Source organism: Pterocles gutturalis, unplaced genomic scaffold, assembly GCF_000699245.1.
Source record: "Pterocles gutturalis isolate BGI_N339 unplaced genomic scaffold, ASM69924v1 scaffold17445, whole genome shotgun sequence".
Taxonomy (NCBI): Eukaryota; Metazoa; Chordata; class Aves; order Pterocliformes; family Pteroclidae; genus Pterocles; species Pterocles gutturalis.
This window is the reverse complement of record NW_010141191.1, coordinates 1-16,159: the sequence shown is the minus strand read 5'-3', so window position 1 is coordinate 16,159 and position 16,159 is coordinate 1. Positions and strand designations below refer to the sequence as shown.

General features: G+C 40.4%; 1 protein-coding gene across 1 annotated transcript in view; it reads left to right on the top strand.

The window, feature by feature from the left end:
- LOC104469445 (breast carcinoma-amplified sequence 3-like) overlaps positions 1 to 14,003 on the top strand; it is a gene marked incomplete at its 3' end in the record, with an annotated part of 113,457 nt that extends 99,454 nt beyond the window's left edge. The window contains exons 14-17 of the mRNA XM_010083947.1: positions 10,973 to 11,237; positions 12,511 to 12,673; positions 13,398 to 13,509; positions 13,910 to 14,003. Of these exons, the coding sequence (XP_010082249.1) occupies positions 10,973 to 11,237; positions 12,511 to 12,673; positions 13,398 to 13,509; positions 13,910 to 14,003 (634 nt within the window). The remainder of the gene's footprint in view (positions 1 to 10,972; positions 11,238 to 12,510; positions 12,674 to 13,397; positions 13,510 to 13,909) is intronic.
- Positions 14,004 to 16,159: the final 2,156 nt, after the last annotated feature.

Sequence of the window (16,159 nt, the reverse complement as noted above, 5' to 3'; positions counted from 1 at the left end):
GTTGAAGAGTTAATCAAAAGACCGTGATGAACTTCTATCTGCACTTCAGCAAGGTGGGGAACCTGGGGGAGACTGTAGTGGTAGAGCTTTAACTTCCCAGTGTAAAAATCCTGCTCTTGAAGGTGGAAGACCAAATTCGACCAGATTAGCATAGGGTGAAGAAGTCTGAAATTATATTTTTAAAATGCTCAGTATACTGATTTACTGGTAAAGTGGAAAAAAGCGAGAGATCCCTTTTTGCTAGCACGGCTGTGATAGAAGCCGCGCGGTGTCTTATGGCCACAATGCTTTTAGGCATCGGGAGAGCCTCACCTTTGTAGCACTGAGTAACTGTTGAGGAACCTGTTTTAAATACATAAATAAAAATGTCACCACAGGGTAAGAAATGAGTATTGCACTTGCTGATGCAATTACACACTGAAAGCACAGACTTGTGACAGTCTGGTCGATGTAAACTAGTGTGACAGAGAGAAGCCTCAGGCACTGTGATATGACCCTGACACTGGAAGCTTGGATTATTGTGGTACCGTGGTTACAGTTCCTTCAAACCTTTTTCTTCTATGGGTTGTGCCATTTCCCTTAAGTTTCCCTGCCTTACCTTTGTAATGAGTAGAATCTGAAACCTTTATTTAAGGTAGTAGTGGTTGATAATGTTTCAATCTGTGTAAATTTAAATCTAAAACTTTACTGCTACCATTCTGGAAAAGGTTTGTTATAGGAAGGGATAACCAATCTGGAAAGTGAGAGGACATAAGGAAAAGCTGTCCATATGGGATAATATGTATAGTACCCACAAGTAATTTTTATAAATAATATAGACAGCATTGCTATGTGTGTATAGATATACTCTGTCATTTATTTGAGCATGTACTATAATGCATACAATGTTTTGGAGTTATTTTTGTTCTACTTTCATGCAAAAAATGGGAAATATTTTATAATCAATATTGAAGACCAAAGCATAGGACTCCAGTCAGTAGGAACAAAGATGCTCTGCCTTTTACGGCAGATAAATTTGTTTTTAAGGCATGCATTGGAAACCAAACATAACATGTTTTAGGGAATAAACCTTTATTGATACATGGTTTTTGGGATATGGCATTAGCATCTCTTTGAAAGCTTTGCATTGAAATTCTCAGAATCAACATAGTAAAGTTTGCCACATAGTTTCCATTTGGGAAATGAACAGTATAGCTTTTGGAATGGTGTAAAAAAGAGAAAATTCTAACCAGGCTGAGGTGTATTGGTGGATTTCACAACTCCCTTGATAATTAAACTATCCAGCAACAATATCGCATTGCTACCTGGGATTCTCAAGACACATCTATCATTTAAAATACGTACATAATATGATGGATGGTTTTACTTTTTCTTTTGGAATAACAGAACTTGTAGTTGTTTGGTGAGAAGAGTAGTATGTGGTGCTATTCTTCTGTTCTATAAATTTCATGTATAGGAGCCTTAGACAAGAATTTTGGAGACTGTTCAATGTGAAATTCTCAATGCAGATATTCTGAGACACACACTGGAAGCCTCTGTGCCTCCTTTCTTAGTTAGAATAGTAGCTACATATTTGCAACCAGACTTTTTTCTTTTTTTTTCCTCTGGTTTAAAAGCTAACTGTGAATCAAGGCCAGCGGTCTTAAAGGTCACCTTCTGTACTGGAGCTATAAAAAGTTCTAATTTGTGTTGATGGACATGAGTGATTATCAGTGTCAAAACTTGTTTAACTAGTACCCATTATAAATTGTTTAAACATCGTCATTATGCCCTTGTTATATGTGGTATTTTAATGTCCACACTGAAATAATCTGCTTTCGTATGTAAGATTCTGGCCGATAGAGCATCACAACACATTGCCCAAAATATCCTTCTTTCACAGGCTGATGCATGATTTTTCTTTCATTGCCTTGTGACCCATTAGCGTGTTTCTTGCAAATACTTATTACTAATATTATAAGACCATTTAGTTCACGGACAGAGAACTGGTACGTTGGTAATATTTATAGAAGTTTCACGTGCTTGTTTGCGTGGCTGTGCCTTAAGCTGCTGGACAGACAAAGTTCCCTGTCGGGGATCGCTGCTTCTGCACAAATTGGCTGCACATGGAGTACACTGTAAGAGCAATTTTTCCAATCCGCGATGTATACTGTGTGTAATACATCAGGGAACAGAAACTGGGGAACCATATATATCAGTGTTCCCGACGTTGACACGTATATCTGATGTTATAGAATGTTTGAATTGTGATTTCACACAGTTCAGAATATCAGCCTTGGAGCATCCCCTTGGGCAGGGCTCCAGAATTCCCAGTCTCCATTTCATCTCGTCTTTGCTGGTTGGAGGGCAGAGCAGTAGCTTGGTATTTCTCGTCTGTCTCCTAAGAGAAGGTGACAGGAAGTCCCCGCTGTCATTTGTGTACAGAAGCATCATAAGTGGATTAAGTTGCATGCTTAATGTATATTAAAGAAGACGAAGCAAGTGTTGTGATTTAATAACAGTGTTTTCTGATCGATTTACTGCAGTCAAGCGGTGTCTCTAAGTCACCCACATGGCTTTCTACTGAGCCAGGTGTATTAGCTGTATGGTTACTTTGTCTTAATAAAACTAAAGAATACATGTTCTATCATGCATTAATTTTTCTAAATTGCAGATAAATTCTGGTTCGGTTTGGAGTTGAGAAATTTAAGTCTGAAGGACCGTTTCTACCTTTTCCTGACTATTTCTGAAATACAGAGACACTGGTTGGAAAGAGATCTGTAGGGGTTTTGTCTCCTTTCCTGGATGTCAGGATCTTGTCCTCAGCCAGAGCACAGTTTGTGTGAGCATTTGCAGGGAGTTGGCCGCTTCAACCAGACGGTGTCACTGAAATCGGGCTGTTAACGCATTCTACAAAATAGAGACTTTCTACTTTTTCTTTTTATAAAAGTCAAATTTATTTTAATATCAAATGTTGTGTTTGACAGTCTATCCTGATAGCTATACTTCTGCCTTTTGCAGCATTTCTGCTCGATGGAGGAGAAAGGGATGAGGCTGGTGGTAAAAGTCCCTCCGCAAGATCAGCTTCCCCTGTGCGGAAATGTTGCTCACAGCAGATTGTGCTGCTGTTCAGTGTATATTCAATATATGTTCGAATGCACTTTCTGAACAGCTGATGGGGCATTATTCCCTGGAGCGGTGTCCGAAGGCACCTGCTGGCCATCTCCCCGGTGTTTGTTGGTGCTGTTTTTAGGGCTTGCCTGCCCTGGCGCTCTGCTTGCTGTTGGCCTCGTGATGCCGAGGGAGGTTTGGGTTCTGTGCTTGGTGGGGCAGATTTTTTGAGCTTCCATTTCCCTTGATACAGAATAATGGGTAAGTAGTAGTGTTCTCCCTGACTGTTCACAGCTGGTCTTCAAAACATGGTTTTCCTTTTCTCTTTCTGCATGCTTTGACCAATGAAACAGGGTGTTACTGAGGTTTAAAGTGTTGTTATTGCAAATCTTTGTTGTATTTGCTGACTTGGAGCAGCAAATATAGGAAAGAGCCGTATGTGCTGAGTAAAACATTGAGTTGGGGCTGTGAAGATCACTCGGTTCCTAACAAAGCCATTGACTTTTTTGTGTGACTTGGATGAAGGTGAGGTAAGGTGGAAGGTGGACCTCAGTCTCATGAGGGAATCGCGAGGACAACGGCCACGAAAGGATGTGAAGTGCTGGGGTACTTCATTGCTTTGAGCAGCGTGAGTCCCAATGCCGCAGCATTCCAAGTTCCTTCTCTGCAAACACAGACAGAAGCCACTGTTTCAGTTACACTGGATTCATATCTTTTAGTCTTTAAGTGCCACTTATGCTTTAGAATGATTGTTTTTATTTACTTAAGGCAACAAACCCCAGCATGTTTGATGCACGGTGTCGCATCCTGAAGGTTTGTTGCGAGCGCTGGTGGTATTTAACCAAACCAGAGAGAGAAGTGGAGCTCCCAGGGAATCCACGCTTGCAGAGTTCAGCTGTAAAGAGGAAGAATGTCCATGGGTATGTGGTGCATGTTTGGGTTGAGGATGCATCTTGTTGTCCTACAGCTCTTGCATTGTAAGTCGACACTTAACTACACTCATGTTTTTATCCAAGAGTGTTTTGGAAGGGTTTTAATAAAGGTATAGCATGTTCTGAACTGAGGAAGCTCATTCACTTGCAGATGAAAGTTAGACCGTCACCTGATGATCCTTTCTCTTTGATCTGAAATTGTAAACAGAAAAAAAAAAAAATCCCTGAAAACAGTATTATCTCAGCCTAGAACAAATAAACGTAATGATAGCATCAGTGGGCTGGTGGCCAGGGTCCTCTGTAATCTTCTGCGCTGTCAGACTTTTGTTATTCCGACTCTCAAACTGCCGCTATGACTGACTTCAGCCAGCGAAGGTAAACAGAGGGAATGATAAAAACATTCCAGAATGGGCTGCCGCAGAACATGTGCAGTTTTACGCTCTTCTAGGGAATGTCTGAATGTTTTTGTGACGCGATTTCACAGAGGCTGTTCAAGGTTGTGTCACGTCCCACATCCAGGTAGTGAAACACTGGAATAGTTTACAAACATTTAATGTAAACCTCCATGGCTAATAGAAATTTCTTCCTATCTTTGGACATCCTTATGTGGTTGCAAGGATTGAAAGAGTCTCTGGAAGGCAGACCTTCTGATTTCTGGGAAAGAATCTGGGACAGTCTTGAAATAATAAAGACTGATTTAGGGAAGTTGATCAGTCTTTGATGACAGCAGACAATAAGAAACTGCTGCAATTAGAAGTAGCTTAACTGTCTTGAGGAGCCGGAGCTCTAAGCAGAGTGGCATTTGCGATTCCAGTTATTAATAGAGAGCAGCTACTCTGGCTGAAGAGCCCTTTGTGAATGTCTCACTGTGCCCAGATTCTGCCTTTGGTTTTGTACAGAGCTCAAATCAGTTTTGACGACTCAGGGAGACAGAGTTGGGTCTGTGTGGGTCTGATAAATCATATTGTGCAGTCCATGATTTTATTATTTTTTCATTTGTGTTTGTTGCTACATCATTTCCTTAATTTTCTCAACCAAAAAAAAAACCTGAAATACAGAGCAGTTTCCTAATTTATTTTGACCCTTACCTCCTCAGCACTGCTGCTCTTTCTCATTGTTTAATGATATTGGGTTTTGATTTCTGCCATCTCCTTGCACAGCAGAATTAAATACTTAAGTCTTGTCCTTCAAGTAGTGGTGTGTTTTCTCTGTGACATTGCCTAGTGTGCATGGAACTGAGTTAAGTTCCCATTGCAGTGATGCTAGCCGTGCTCTGTTGTTGTTTTGCTTCACTATTTCATTTGATGCGGTGAAGTGCACAAGGATATACGTGTTGGACCTGGTGTAACTCACCTCGACTGAAAAAGGGGCACTAGGGGGAAAAAAAAGAGCGCTAGGAAGATCAAAATGTGTTTTAATATTTATCTCCTGTAGTTACTATGAAAATACATGGTTCAGTGTGGTGAGGTGTGTTTTCTGGCTATTGCATTATGCACGTGCATCAGGAGCGGGTTTGCCCCGGGAGGTGCTGTGACAGCTCAGTAAAGCTGCTTCTCCTTTCTAAGAAAGTAAGTGATAACATACACTGAAGCGTTGTGCAGCAAGTTAGTACAATATTAACTTTTAGAAGCCCTGAAATGCAGAAGCTGGGCGTGGGCTGTCATTCCCGGGAGCGGTGGTACACAAGGTCACTGGCGGTCCCGTGTGATTGCTGGTGTAATCAGCCGTCCCTCCGACTGTCCCATTCCAATCAACTGCTTTTAAAAGAAGTTTGCTGTGTGCTGCCCTTATTTCTGTTTTGTTTTCTTTCACTTATGGCTTGAATTATTTTTTTAAATTTATTTTGTGACTGTGTTCTAATTAACATTGTGGTTAAATTTGGAGAAGCTGTGGGAAGAAGGAAAAAATGATAGAAAAAACTTACAGAGATTTACGTTGTATAAAATAAGGAAATGTATGTGAGCTTTGAAGCCTTAGGTTCAGATAATTCCACCTGGATTTTCAGAATATCAGAAATAATTTTTGGTCTGTACACTCTTGAAAGCTGATCTCCAGTAGAGCTGTTGACAGGTGACATGTAGGATTTGTACGTACAGAATATTCCATTCTTGCCTCACTCAGGCCAGGTCTGGACACGGCAGCTACATTTCCATTCAGTTTTCTGGAGGATCGTTCGAAAACACAGGGAAATAGGATAGTGGAAGTTAAAAAGAAGCATAGGAGAAGAGTAATTGAAAGAAGCCAGGAGAAGACAGGGTAAGACTGAAAAGAAGTTACGGAGGTTAGAAGCGAATGCTTTGCTGGAAAGGGCTGCGAGAAACAAGTGGTGAAGGTGAGAGAAATGACAAAGCTGAAGGAAGCTACAAGGTGGAGGACTCGTATCATACAAGTGTATTGAAAGGTTTACTTTCCTAGCACCTGTTAAGGAAACCTTTCCCAGACTGTTCTTTCCTTTCCGTAGAAGTAGTGGATGATTTCTTTACAAGTCTAAAGGCTGCCAGAATATCTGAAACATTATTTAATTGTCTCTGATAGGAAAACAGTCATATTGGCCGTGATTCTGAAAACAGTATTGATAATTTTGTGAGGGTACTGATTTTTTTTTTCAACAAAGTTATCATATTAATACGAAGAGTCAATATAGACAGTAAAGTAAGAGGTGCAGCATGTCTGGGCAGCCAGAACCCCTTTTGGGTTTGACACGTACTAACTAGGTTTTGGGGAGCGAGGTGGATAGTCTATAAAATACGGACAAAATTTCTGCAGACCTGCTGCCCAACAGGAGTCAGGGAATAGCTGCCTTAGCCACGGGTGAACTGGAGGATGCGCCCTCTTATCCTCGTAACATTCTGCGGTTGCCTTAAGTGGATTCCTTTGGGCCAGAAAAGGCTTTGCTGTTTCTGGTGAGGATCTTGAAATATCCAGGGATTTCACCAAGACTTGTGGATGTGCAGGAAACGTTGCTTGAAGCTTAATTAACCAATTTGCTCACAGACTGGGAGGAAGAAATGGTAATACAGCTAGGAGAAAGCACTGATGTTCCCACGAAAGTATTTAGGATTGCAATTTAAAATATCGTAAGCGTTAAAAAACCTCTTAGGTCTATAGTTCCCCTTACTGGCCCAGACAGAAGAGGATAGATAAAATTTTGAAACACAGACATGAGTATTAAATCTGGTGTTGACCTTGAGCTATAGAATAAGCTTTGCATGGTGGAAGATCGAGTGTACTTTGTACTTTATTAACATATATCTGTAAACAGCTATGGGGTCTTAATTGATCTTTGGTATCTAAACATGACATCATAATTAACAACAAATCCAGAAATATATTCTAAATACATGAAATAATAGTACATTAACCTAAAGGACAGCAATAAATTGCAACGCTTAGCATAAACTTGAAAACCACTAATGGGCCACTGTGCAGGCTGTTTATACGATAAGCAGTCAAGAACTCAGCGTAATGTGCAGTGTTGGCGTGATGGAGAGCAGGAGGCTGGTGTGATAATTTATATATCCTTTCCGTGGATGCACAGAGCTGATTTTTTTGGAAGTCATTTCAGAGACTGCTGTGATGCCCATTCTCCTTCCAGCTTGGCCCACTGCTTTCTTCCAGGTCGACTGGAAGGTTACGGACTCCTTTGCGTTGCCCGGGTGGATTTGTGCTGTTTTGGTATGAGCGTAATTCATGCATGCCCTTGTGTCAAATGGGAAATATGCTCTGAATTCCCTCCTCGAACTGTCTGTGGTACTGCTACTCACCATTTATCAGTGAAAGACCGACGAGGCCATGCTGGGACTGGTAGGAGACAGGCAGAATTAATGCATGTGTAATGGTAGCTTCCAAAATACTTGTTGTCGCTGCTGAGTGGGGTTTCATAGCTGTATTCCCATAAATCTTCATTCATTTCACACTCATCTGTCAACACTTTTTTTTTTCCTTGTTACTACTGAGTCTTAAAAACCTGTTTGTGCTCTGGCTCTGTGGTTTCAGCCGTAGCTGAAGTTCTCGTGACCACGATACCCTCTCTCCAGCTGCAGCCAGTGTTTGCGATCGTTGTTTTAAAGGGAGTGTTTCGGATTATGTCGTTCCAGACTTTCCTCCTGAAGATCAGGAATAGTTTTTTTTCTGTGTAATGTTTACACATTGAGAAAAAAAAAAAACATCCTGTAATGATTGTTTCCCAGTTTCTTGGCTTGAGTTATCATATGCCAGGACTGTTGTATGGTTGTTTTGTTTTTTTTTTTTGAAAAACCCAACATAATCCTAAGGATGCATACTGAAAGCTGTCTGTTAATATAGAAGCATAATCCTAAGGATGCATACTGAAAGCTGGCTGTTAGTATAGAAATGTATACATTTCTGTTATGCAATACAGCGAGATAGAAATTTTTTTTCTCTTCTATCTTTTTCATGGAAACATCCTCTAAAAATGCCCTTCCAAATAGTGTAAGATAGGAGAGGGTGCGTGGCAGATGTGAGTGAAAGCAGCGAGTTCAGGAGTTTGGCTGGGAAATCAGTCGAAGTGCACAAGTGAAGATATTGAAGAGACACAGGTGGCCCGAGTCTGTCCGGTAAACACGGCTCCAAAGTGTCGCAGGGAGATTTGTGACGTCCCATCCAGATAGCTGTGGTTTCAGGGAGAATGCTCTTCTGCAAGGAGCGCGGAGCTGCGGAGCAAGACAGAGATAGCTTGTGTTGGAGGGATGGGGTGAGCGAGCAGGAGGAGAAAGGAAGGAAGGGAAAAGCTGTTCTCGAGTCTGGGACAGAGAGATGGTTTGAGATGGTTTGGAGATCGGGAAGGGAATTTAAAGCTGGATCTAAAATGAATACCAAATATTTGGAAAGCAGTGATGTGTTCAGAGGGGTCACATCTAAAGACAAACATGGTCATTCTTTGTGTTACCAGAACTGAGAAAACAGGGCCTTTGACTGGGTCAGAGTTACATTCCAGCAGCTTTAATGGTTTTGTTGTATTAGTGATCCTTCTGTTGTAACTGAGAGTGGCAGTTTGTGTGTGGTTCTTACATTTTGCTCTGACTGGTAGAAATCACCTCTTTCAACAGCGAGTATTTCAATACTCCTGGTGCCGTAGTTTTCCTCTGACTCCATGGCTTTGGGGTTTCTTTTTTTGGCTCTTGTTAATCCCCGTGAGGTCTCTAATCCTTTTTGAGCAATCGAGGAAGGTGAAACACTTTGTAGGCAAACTAGGAGCTCGAAGCGCTGTGACTTTATGTCAGTAATACCAGAATCACTGAACGTGCCAAACCTGCCGGATTTGGGGAGATTGTTTAGCTCTATCGTTAGCAGATCATTTGGGTATGTCACCCTAATCGAAAAGAGCAGGTGTGTAGCGCTGGTTTTTAGTTTATCTGTGTAATGTTGATGAAGCATTTTGTGTCGTGACAGTCTGTCAGCCAAATATCTTGTCACAAGTCACAAGACTTAAATCCTTTTTTTATCTCAAAGGCTTCGGGGCTCAGTTGGAAACTTGCACTTTGATGAATACTTGCTGCTTTTGTCTGGAATAGCTGGAGTGCATTTCTGGAATATTTGTCAAGATTTTATCAGTGTTTACTCCAATTTGAGTACCTAGTGTATTCTAAAACTGGCTTCAGTGAAATCTTAAAGAATTTTATTTAGTTTATGCTGTTTCATAGTATAATGAAAACTAATCCTTCGTCTATATGTTTGTTTGCCATGTTAAATCCCACTTGCATGCGTGGTTATTTTTAGTCAGCTTTTACCTTTAAAAACATTTTTGGAAGAATTGTTTTAGGTTTTTTTTTTTTTTCTATGATAAATCATTTTAACCTAGACTACTTGTTTTCTTGAGTTGTCTGCCAGTACGGGGTTGGAAACAAACTTTTATCTCTCTTTTAAAGCATTCCTTCAAGAGTAAGAATTTGCTTTCCATCAAAGCGTTGTGCAAAGCACCCTTAAAAGAGAATTAAATCCTTCTGGACTTCATATCTGAGATCTATGCAAGGAGTCACTATAGTAAAAAATATTTAACTGTGTGTTTTTATATTTGCTTCAAGACTGACCATTTTAAACTGAAATAAGACTTGCATGTTTTAAGTGGAGGATAAGTACTGGTATGCGTAAGAAGGAAAAATAACTGGGGTCCTTCCTGGGACTTCCATAGCTGACTAATAAAGATTGTTAGGTGTAAAATGGAGTGGTTTTGTAGAGAAAAATGGCCAAAGTTGTTCAGTTTCTTCTTGACAAAATTTTAAAACCAAAGAAGAGCATAGGTCCAGGGATACCTGGACGAGTGGTAGTTCCACTGGGGGGTAAACTGATAGGAGCAGCATTAGAGACCATTACAGACAGCTTTTGAAAATACTGGCCGTTGATTTTTGGGGTTGTTAAGTTATGTGATATGTAGGACGTGGAATTTCTGTTGACTTTAAATACAGTTTTGAGTGCCAGTATTTGTCAAAATTGGGCCCAGTGGTGAGATCTCTCTCTTGTTCTCATCCCTCCCTTTTCCCCTTTTTGGGTAATCTCTAAAAATTAAAGTAAACAAGCAAATAACAAAACATGTAATTGAAATGATTTCCCAACTCTTTTTAGAACTGAATTCTATTTGAAAATTACACCAAGCTCTTGTGGCTTTCTGGAGTACTTTGCAGCATGGTTTGTTTTCTGAAGTTCAGGCCTGTTGAAAGGAAAAATCTCAGAATATTTTGAAAAGTGCACAAACTTTGTAACTGGATGTTAAACTGCAGCTTGTGCTTATATTTATAATATATACTGAATACATCCTGAATACTAAGTTAATTGGTATACACACAAAAATTAAACTTATTGCCTAAACTTGAGAAATTTAATTCCCATTTCCAATTAAGATTTGTCTTTGTTTAAAACATGATAGTCTGTTTCCTTTGTTGGATACGTGTACGTTGGTGACTAAGTTCCCATTTCACTCCTCTGTTCTCTAGGTACAGGACATCTCCTTCAGCCACGACTGTCGCTGGGTTGTGGTCAGCACGCTTCGTGGCACTTCCCATGTTTTTCCCATCAATCCCTACGGCGGCCAGCCCTGTGTCCGAACACACATGTCGCCCCGGGTGGTAAATCGCATGAGCCGATTCCAGAAGAGCGCAGGGTTGGAAGAGATCGAGCAAGAGCTGACATCTAAGCAAGGTGGACGCTGTAGCCCTGTTCCAGGCCTGTCAAGCAGCCCGTCTGGCTCACCGCTCCATGGTAAATCCCTTTTTTTGAATATTTTCCTCCCCGTTGCATTGTCAAGAAACCTTTCCCCTTGAGTCATTAATGCCCATGTCCTCTGAGACGTTTCAGTACCTGCTGCGTAGCTGCCTGACTCAAAAAGGTTTGGTTCCTAAATACCTTTGGAGATGCTGACCTAAAGTTCTTCATAGTCTTCCAGCTTCACATTTCAGTAGTATTTACTAACAGCCTGAATAGCAGAAATGCTGTTTTTACTGGAGATTGCAAGAACTGGTTTGGTTCATTCTACTTGCTGGTGTAGTCTGTGCCACTAAAGAATGAGTTTCCTAAAATACAGTGCTGCAGGTGTGCAAAAATACATAACGTACACAGAGCTTATAGGGATGAGCAAGGGTATAAATACTTCAGAAAGATGGTTCTGGTTTTGCAACTTGCTTAAGTAAACTCTGCTATCACAGATGTGTCAATAATTTCCACTTTAAACTGAAAGTTTTTGGCCCTTAGGTTTCAGGGTTTGTTTCCATCTAGACAAGGTCAGTGATCTGGTCTATATCCAAATGCAGTTACCTAAAATTCTCATTGCTCACTGGCCTTGATGAGCATGAAGCCCATTTGGATATCCACAATAAATACTGCTTGAGGAGAAACGCGGAGACTAGGCGATGTGGAGTTGATGGCGTAGATTTTTTGTCCACTTTTTGTGTGTGTGAGCAATGTGACAAATAATGTACAAAGGAAAAAAAAATCTGTAACAATCCATCTGTACATCCTGCTCCTGCGATGGGCATGCTTTGGAGAAACTAAAAGGACATGAAGGGGAGCCTCTAAAAGAGGTTCACAAATCATCATTGTCCTGGCTTCTGTAGTTTTGTCTTTGCTGTTCTTTTTGCCCTTCTCTTTCATGAGGTCTGTACTAGAAGCTGCTTTGTCTGGATTCAGAAGTTGCTGCATCCTTACCCCTCCTTCCTATTAAGAGTAAGTCACAGCTTCCATTGAAGTGACAGTTTAAATAGCAGTCTGGTACGGGTAGCCACCCTTTTTCGGTCTAAGAGTACTAAAAATGGCAAGGAACAGTCCCTCTTCCCTAATGACGAGTAGGATGAGCAGTGCTGGTGAAAGCCCAACTGTGTGCTGTCACAGTCAACATCTTTGCTGCTATAGAGAGAACCTTTGTGGGATTTCTGAATCAAAGGAACATTTTTATGATTTGTTGGTTATTAAGGGAACCAGAGTTGTCTCAGAAGAAGCCTCTGTATTTTCGCCTTTCTTTGGACTTTTCTAAACACAGTTCTCTGCGTAGCTGTTCTGGAGCCGTGCTCCTCTGCCTGGAGCCACTGGAAGGCACCCAAAACGTGGTCTGTAGTTTCCTCCTCTTTGGAGACGTTTGTAGATCTGCCATTTTACTCTCTCTTGTACAGCAGGATGGAAACAGGCTGGGGAGTGCTGGAAGGGTTTGCTATGGCACATCCGATCCCTTTTGGCTGTTGACATCGCGATAGAGGAGAGGATGGAACTGCCCATTCGTGTAGCTTTCATCCATCCAATTCTGTTTTCTGTCAAGGGAAACTGCAGTGAGTTGTTGCCTTTACTGTACTCTTAGGCACATCTGGAGTTTTGAATAGATTTGACTTTTTTGTTTTTAAAGAAGAGACAGCAGTTTCGTTGCTCTAGGATCCTCAGTGGTGGACAGAATTTCCAGACAGGAGAAAGACGTGTTACTGAGAGAAGTATCTCAAGCGTTTCAAGGCTTTGGTTTTCAAATGTCTGTCTTGAAATATAATAAATCAGATTTTTTTTCAAGATCTTTCAGCAGTCATCATTGCTTGGAAATCATCTCTGTTTGAACAGTTAGCTCCATTTGAAGGCTGCCCATGGGCACTAAGCATTAGGGCAGGAAGGTAACTGTGTCCCGGAGAAAACTTCACACGGATTGTGCTCATCCCTCTCTCGCAGTGCAGAAGGGCTTGAAGTTGGACACATACTAAGACTGTGTGTTGGTGACTGGCAAACCTTCATATGAAAGTTTTCTGTGGGGATTGTATGGAGGAGGTAGCGGAGTTGTCTTAACAAAAAAATCTTAGAAAAAAAAGATAAAATAGTTTGGGTTTTAAATAATCGATTTGGTAAAACATTGTGATGTTTTTAGTTAATACTATTGCAACTTTTTCATTTCAGTAGTCTTTCAGTTCACCTGGCTGAAGGTGGGCAGGATATTGAATCGTATTATAATGCCTTTTATAAAAAGCCATTTATTGTCAACTTGGGGAAAAAGCCCCTGAAGTTCGCAGTGAGTGTCAGTGGAGGGATTCAGTGTGTGTCTGTGGCAGCTGGGGCAGCCAGAGACTGCTGGTTATTTTAATTTGTGAACTAGGATGTGTTTACTCAGATTGTAACAGCTCCTTATCATATTATGACGTTAAATGATTGTTGTTTGGAGGAGTTACAGCAGCCTGGTGACAGGACTCGGTCCTCAGAACAGAAAAGAGCAGTTCTGGGCTTAATTCTTCACTTGTAACTCGCTCCGGGACCCTTGGTAACCTATTCGGCTGGTTTTGTCCATCAGCTTTCTACTGTGTAACGAGAAGAAGAATCTCTGTTTCCTGTGTGTGGAATTACTTAGAGTTTGTAGTTTTCTTCAGGAAGAATAACTAACTGTTAACTTTCCTTAATCATCCCTCTAAATGCAGCTGATTGTAACAGAAATAAACCTGGCGATGGTGTCCCGGAGAGCACCTTTGCACTGGGACAAGTTGCTGAGCGACAGACTCAGAGCAGACTGTGGTAAACTGGTTTTAGTTTGGGGGATTTTTTAGTGTGGAGTCGTGTCATCGGGATTTTCCTTTTATGTCCTTTGCAATCTAGAAGAAGTTTCGATAAGCCCTAAGTTAGAAAAAGTGCTGTTAAACCTTCTGCTAATACTTCTTTCACACTACGATAGCATTGCAACAACCTTAGACCAAAAGACTGGACTTTGGTGAGCCAAGCACTTGCTTTTTATCTTCTTTTTTGTTAGCAATCGTAACCTATTGATGTTAACTTGCGATTAGCTTCTGTTCCTGTAAATATTTTCAGAGTTCAGGCTTTGTAATATTTTTCTCACTTGTTTTTTAGCTCCTAGTTTCAAAACGAAACTGTTTGCTGTGTATATAGTAGCAAGGCAATCTATTTACATTTTGTTCAGAGTACCCTACAAACTGTTTACTCACACAATGTAAGCCTTTACTGGGGGTGGGGATCATTTCATTTCCAAATGAATCATAGTTTGGCTTTGTTCTTTTTAGGAGAATGAAGTAAACTCTTAAATAAAGGATGATAAAGGGATACTTCCTTTGCACCTTTTATAGCTAACTCAGATTTTGTTTGGGTTATTGTGCCTGTTAATCCAGGGGGTTATATTTTCGTCATTCCGTTGGATTGCCAGAGTGGTTGTCAGTAATATCTGAGTTAGGGTGGGATCCTTTTATGGGCTTTTACTATTATAAGACTATTACAACATCAGTCGGTTGTGAGGCTGAGCATTGGGGTAGAATATGGCCTTATATGACCTTTTAACTTGTATAAAATGGGGGTTCTGGTACTCACCTGTCTCACAGGTACGCTGTGAGCTTTGACAGATGAGTAGGTAAAACTATGTGCAGGATTGTACAAATGTGTCCCCTGTTATCTTCCAGGCACCTTTCTGTGAACAGCGAGGAGTATTCAGCTGTAAAAATGGAATGCTTTACTTGGAAGATCAAAAGCTCTGTAGAACTTCTTATTTTTATTCTGCAAATTAAAGTTTAAAGTATTTTATTATTGCTACTTCTTGCACCACCAGTAAAAGTCTCTCTAGCTCTACTTGGAGGTTTCTGCTGCCGCTGACTGCAGGAATTCCCAGTGTCAGAACAAACATTAATATAGTGTTAAGCACATGTTGGACCTTCTGCTAAACATCTACACCTACTAAAGACATTCAATAATAATGATGTGATACTCTCTGAATTTCTCTTGTCTTTTTGTTGGGGATAAAATTTTTTTTTTTTGGATGATGTAGTTTTGCCAAAAGACCATTCATAATACACAGTGGTTCTGTTTCACATTTAATATTTACGCTGAAATGGAGTACATAAATTCAGAATTATGAAAAATTTGATGTTCTGTATATACTGCATTCAGACTTGTGCTTAGCTCTTTATAAGTATTTTAGTATAGCACATTTTTCATTGATAATTTCATTTTTCTTTTTTTAATCCTAAGAATCAAAAAGGTTTTCCCTCACTTTTCCTTCATTTGTTACAATCGCAACACGATTAAAATCCAAGCATAAAGCTAGAAGTTTGATAAACACACAGTCTGAGATGCTTTAAATATTTTCACGTTACTTTTCGCTATTTCCCAGAGTGAAACTCCTTTTACTAGAAGAATTCTTATGGGAAAGCAGAGTTGAAAGGACTGACATCATCAGCCCTTCCTGAAAAACAGATTGGTTTCCTTTAAGTAACACTCACTTAAGAAACCACCTATTTAGAGAGAGGCAGACAAAAATAGTTTCAAAGAAAATTAACTGTGTAAGAACTTAAAGCACTGGAGGGCAGTTCCTCTCCAAAGCTTGGCTCCAGGGCTGGTGCTGCAAACATCCGTTGAAAACAGTTGTTTGAAAAGTCTCTAAGTTTTAATTTTTCTCTTTGCAGATTGCAGCTTCTCTCAACGCAAAAGAGTTTTTATCAGCGCGTAGAAACAACGAAGCAAGCTGCAGAGCAGTCTGGATTTTTTTTTTTTTTTTATGTACTTTTAATGTTCCTGTTTGTTTAATCACTGCACTCTTCCACAGCATCACACTTGCCTATTTTTTGTTTAAACCTACTTTCAGATAATTTCTGTTCCAGCTTCGCCTAGAACTCTCCATTTACCTACAAACCCTTTTTTTGGCTGTTTTCCCGCATCCCCGCCCTGTGCCC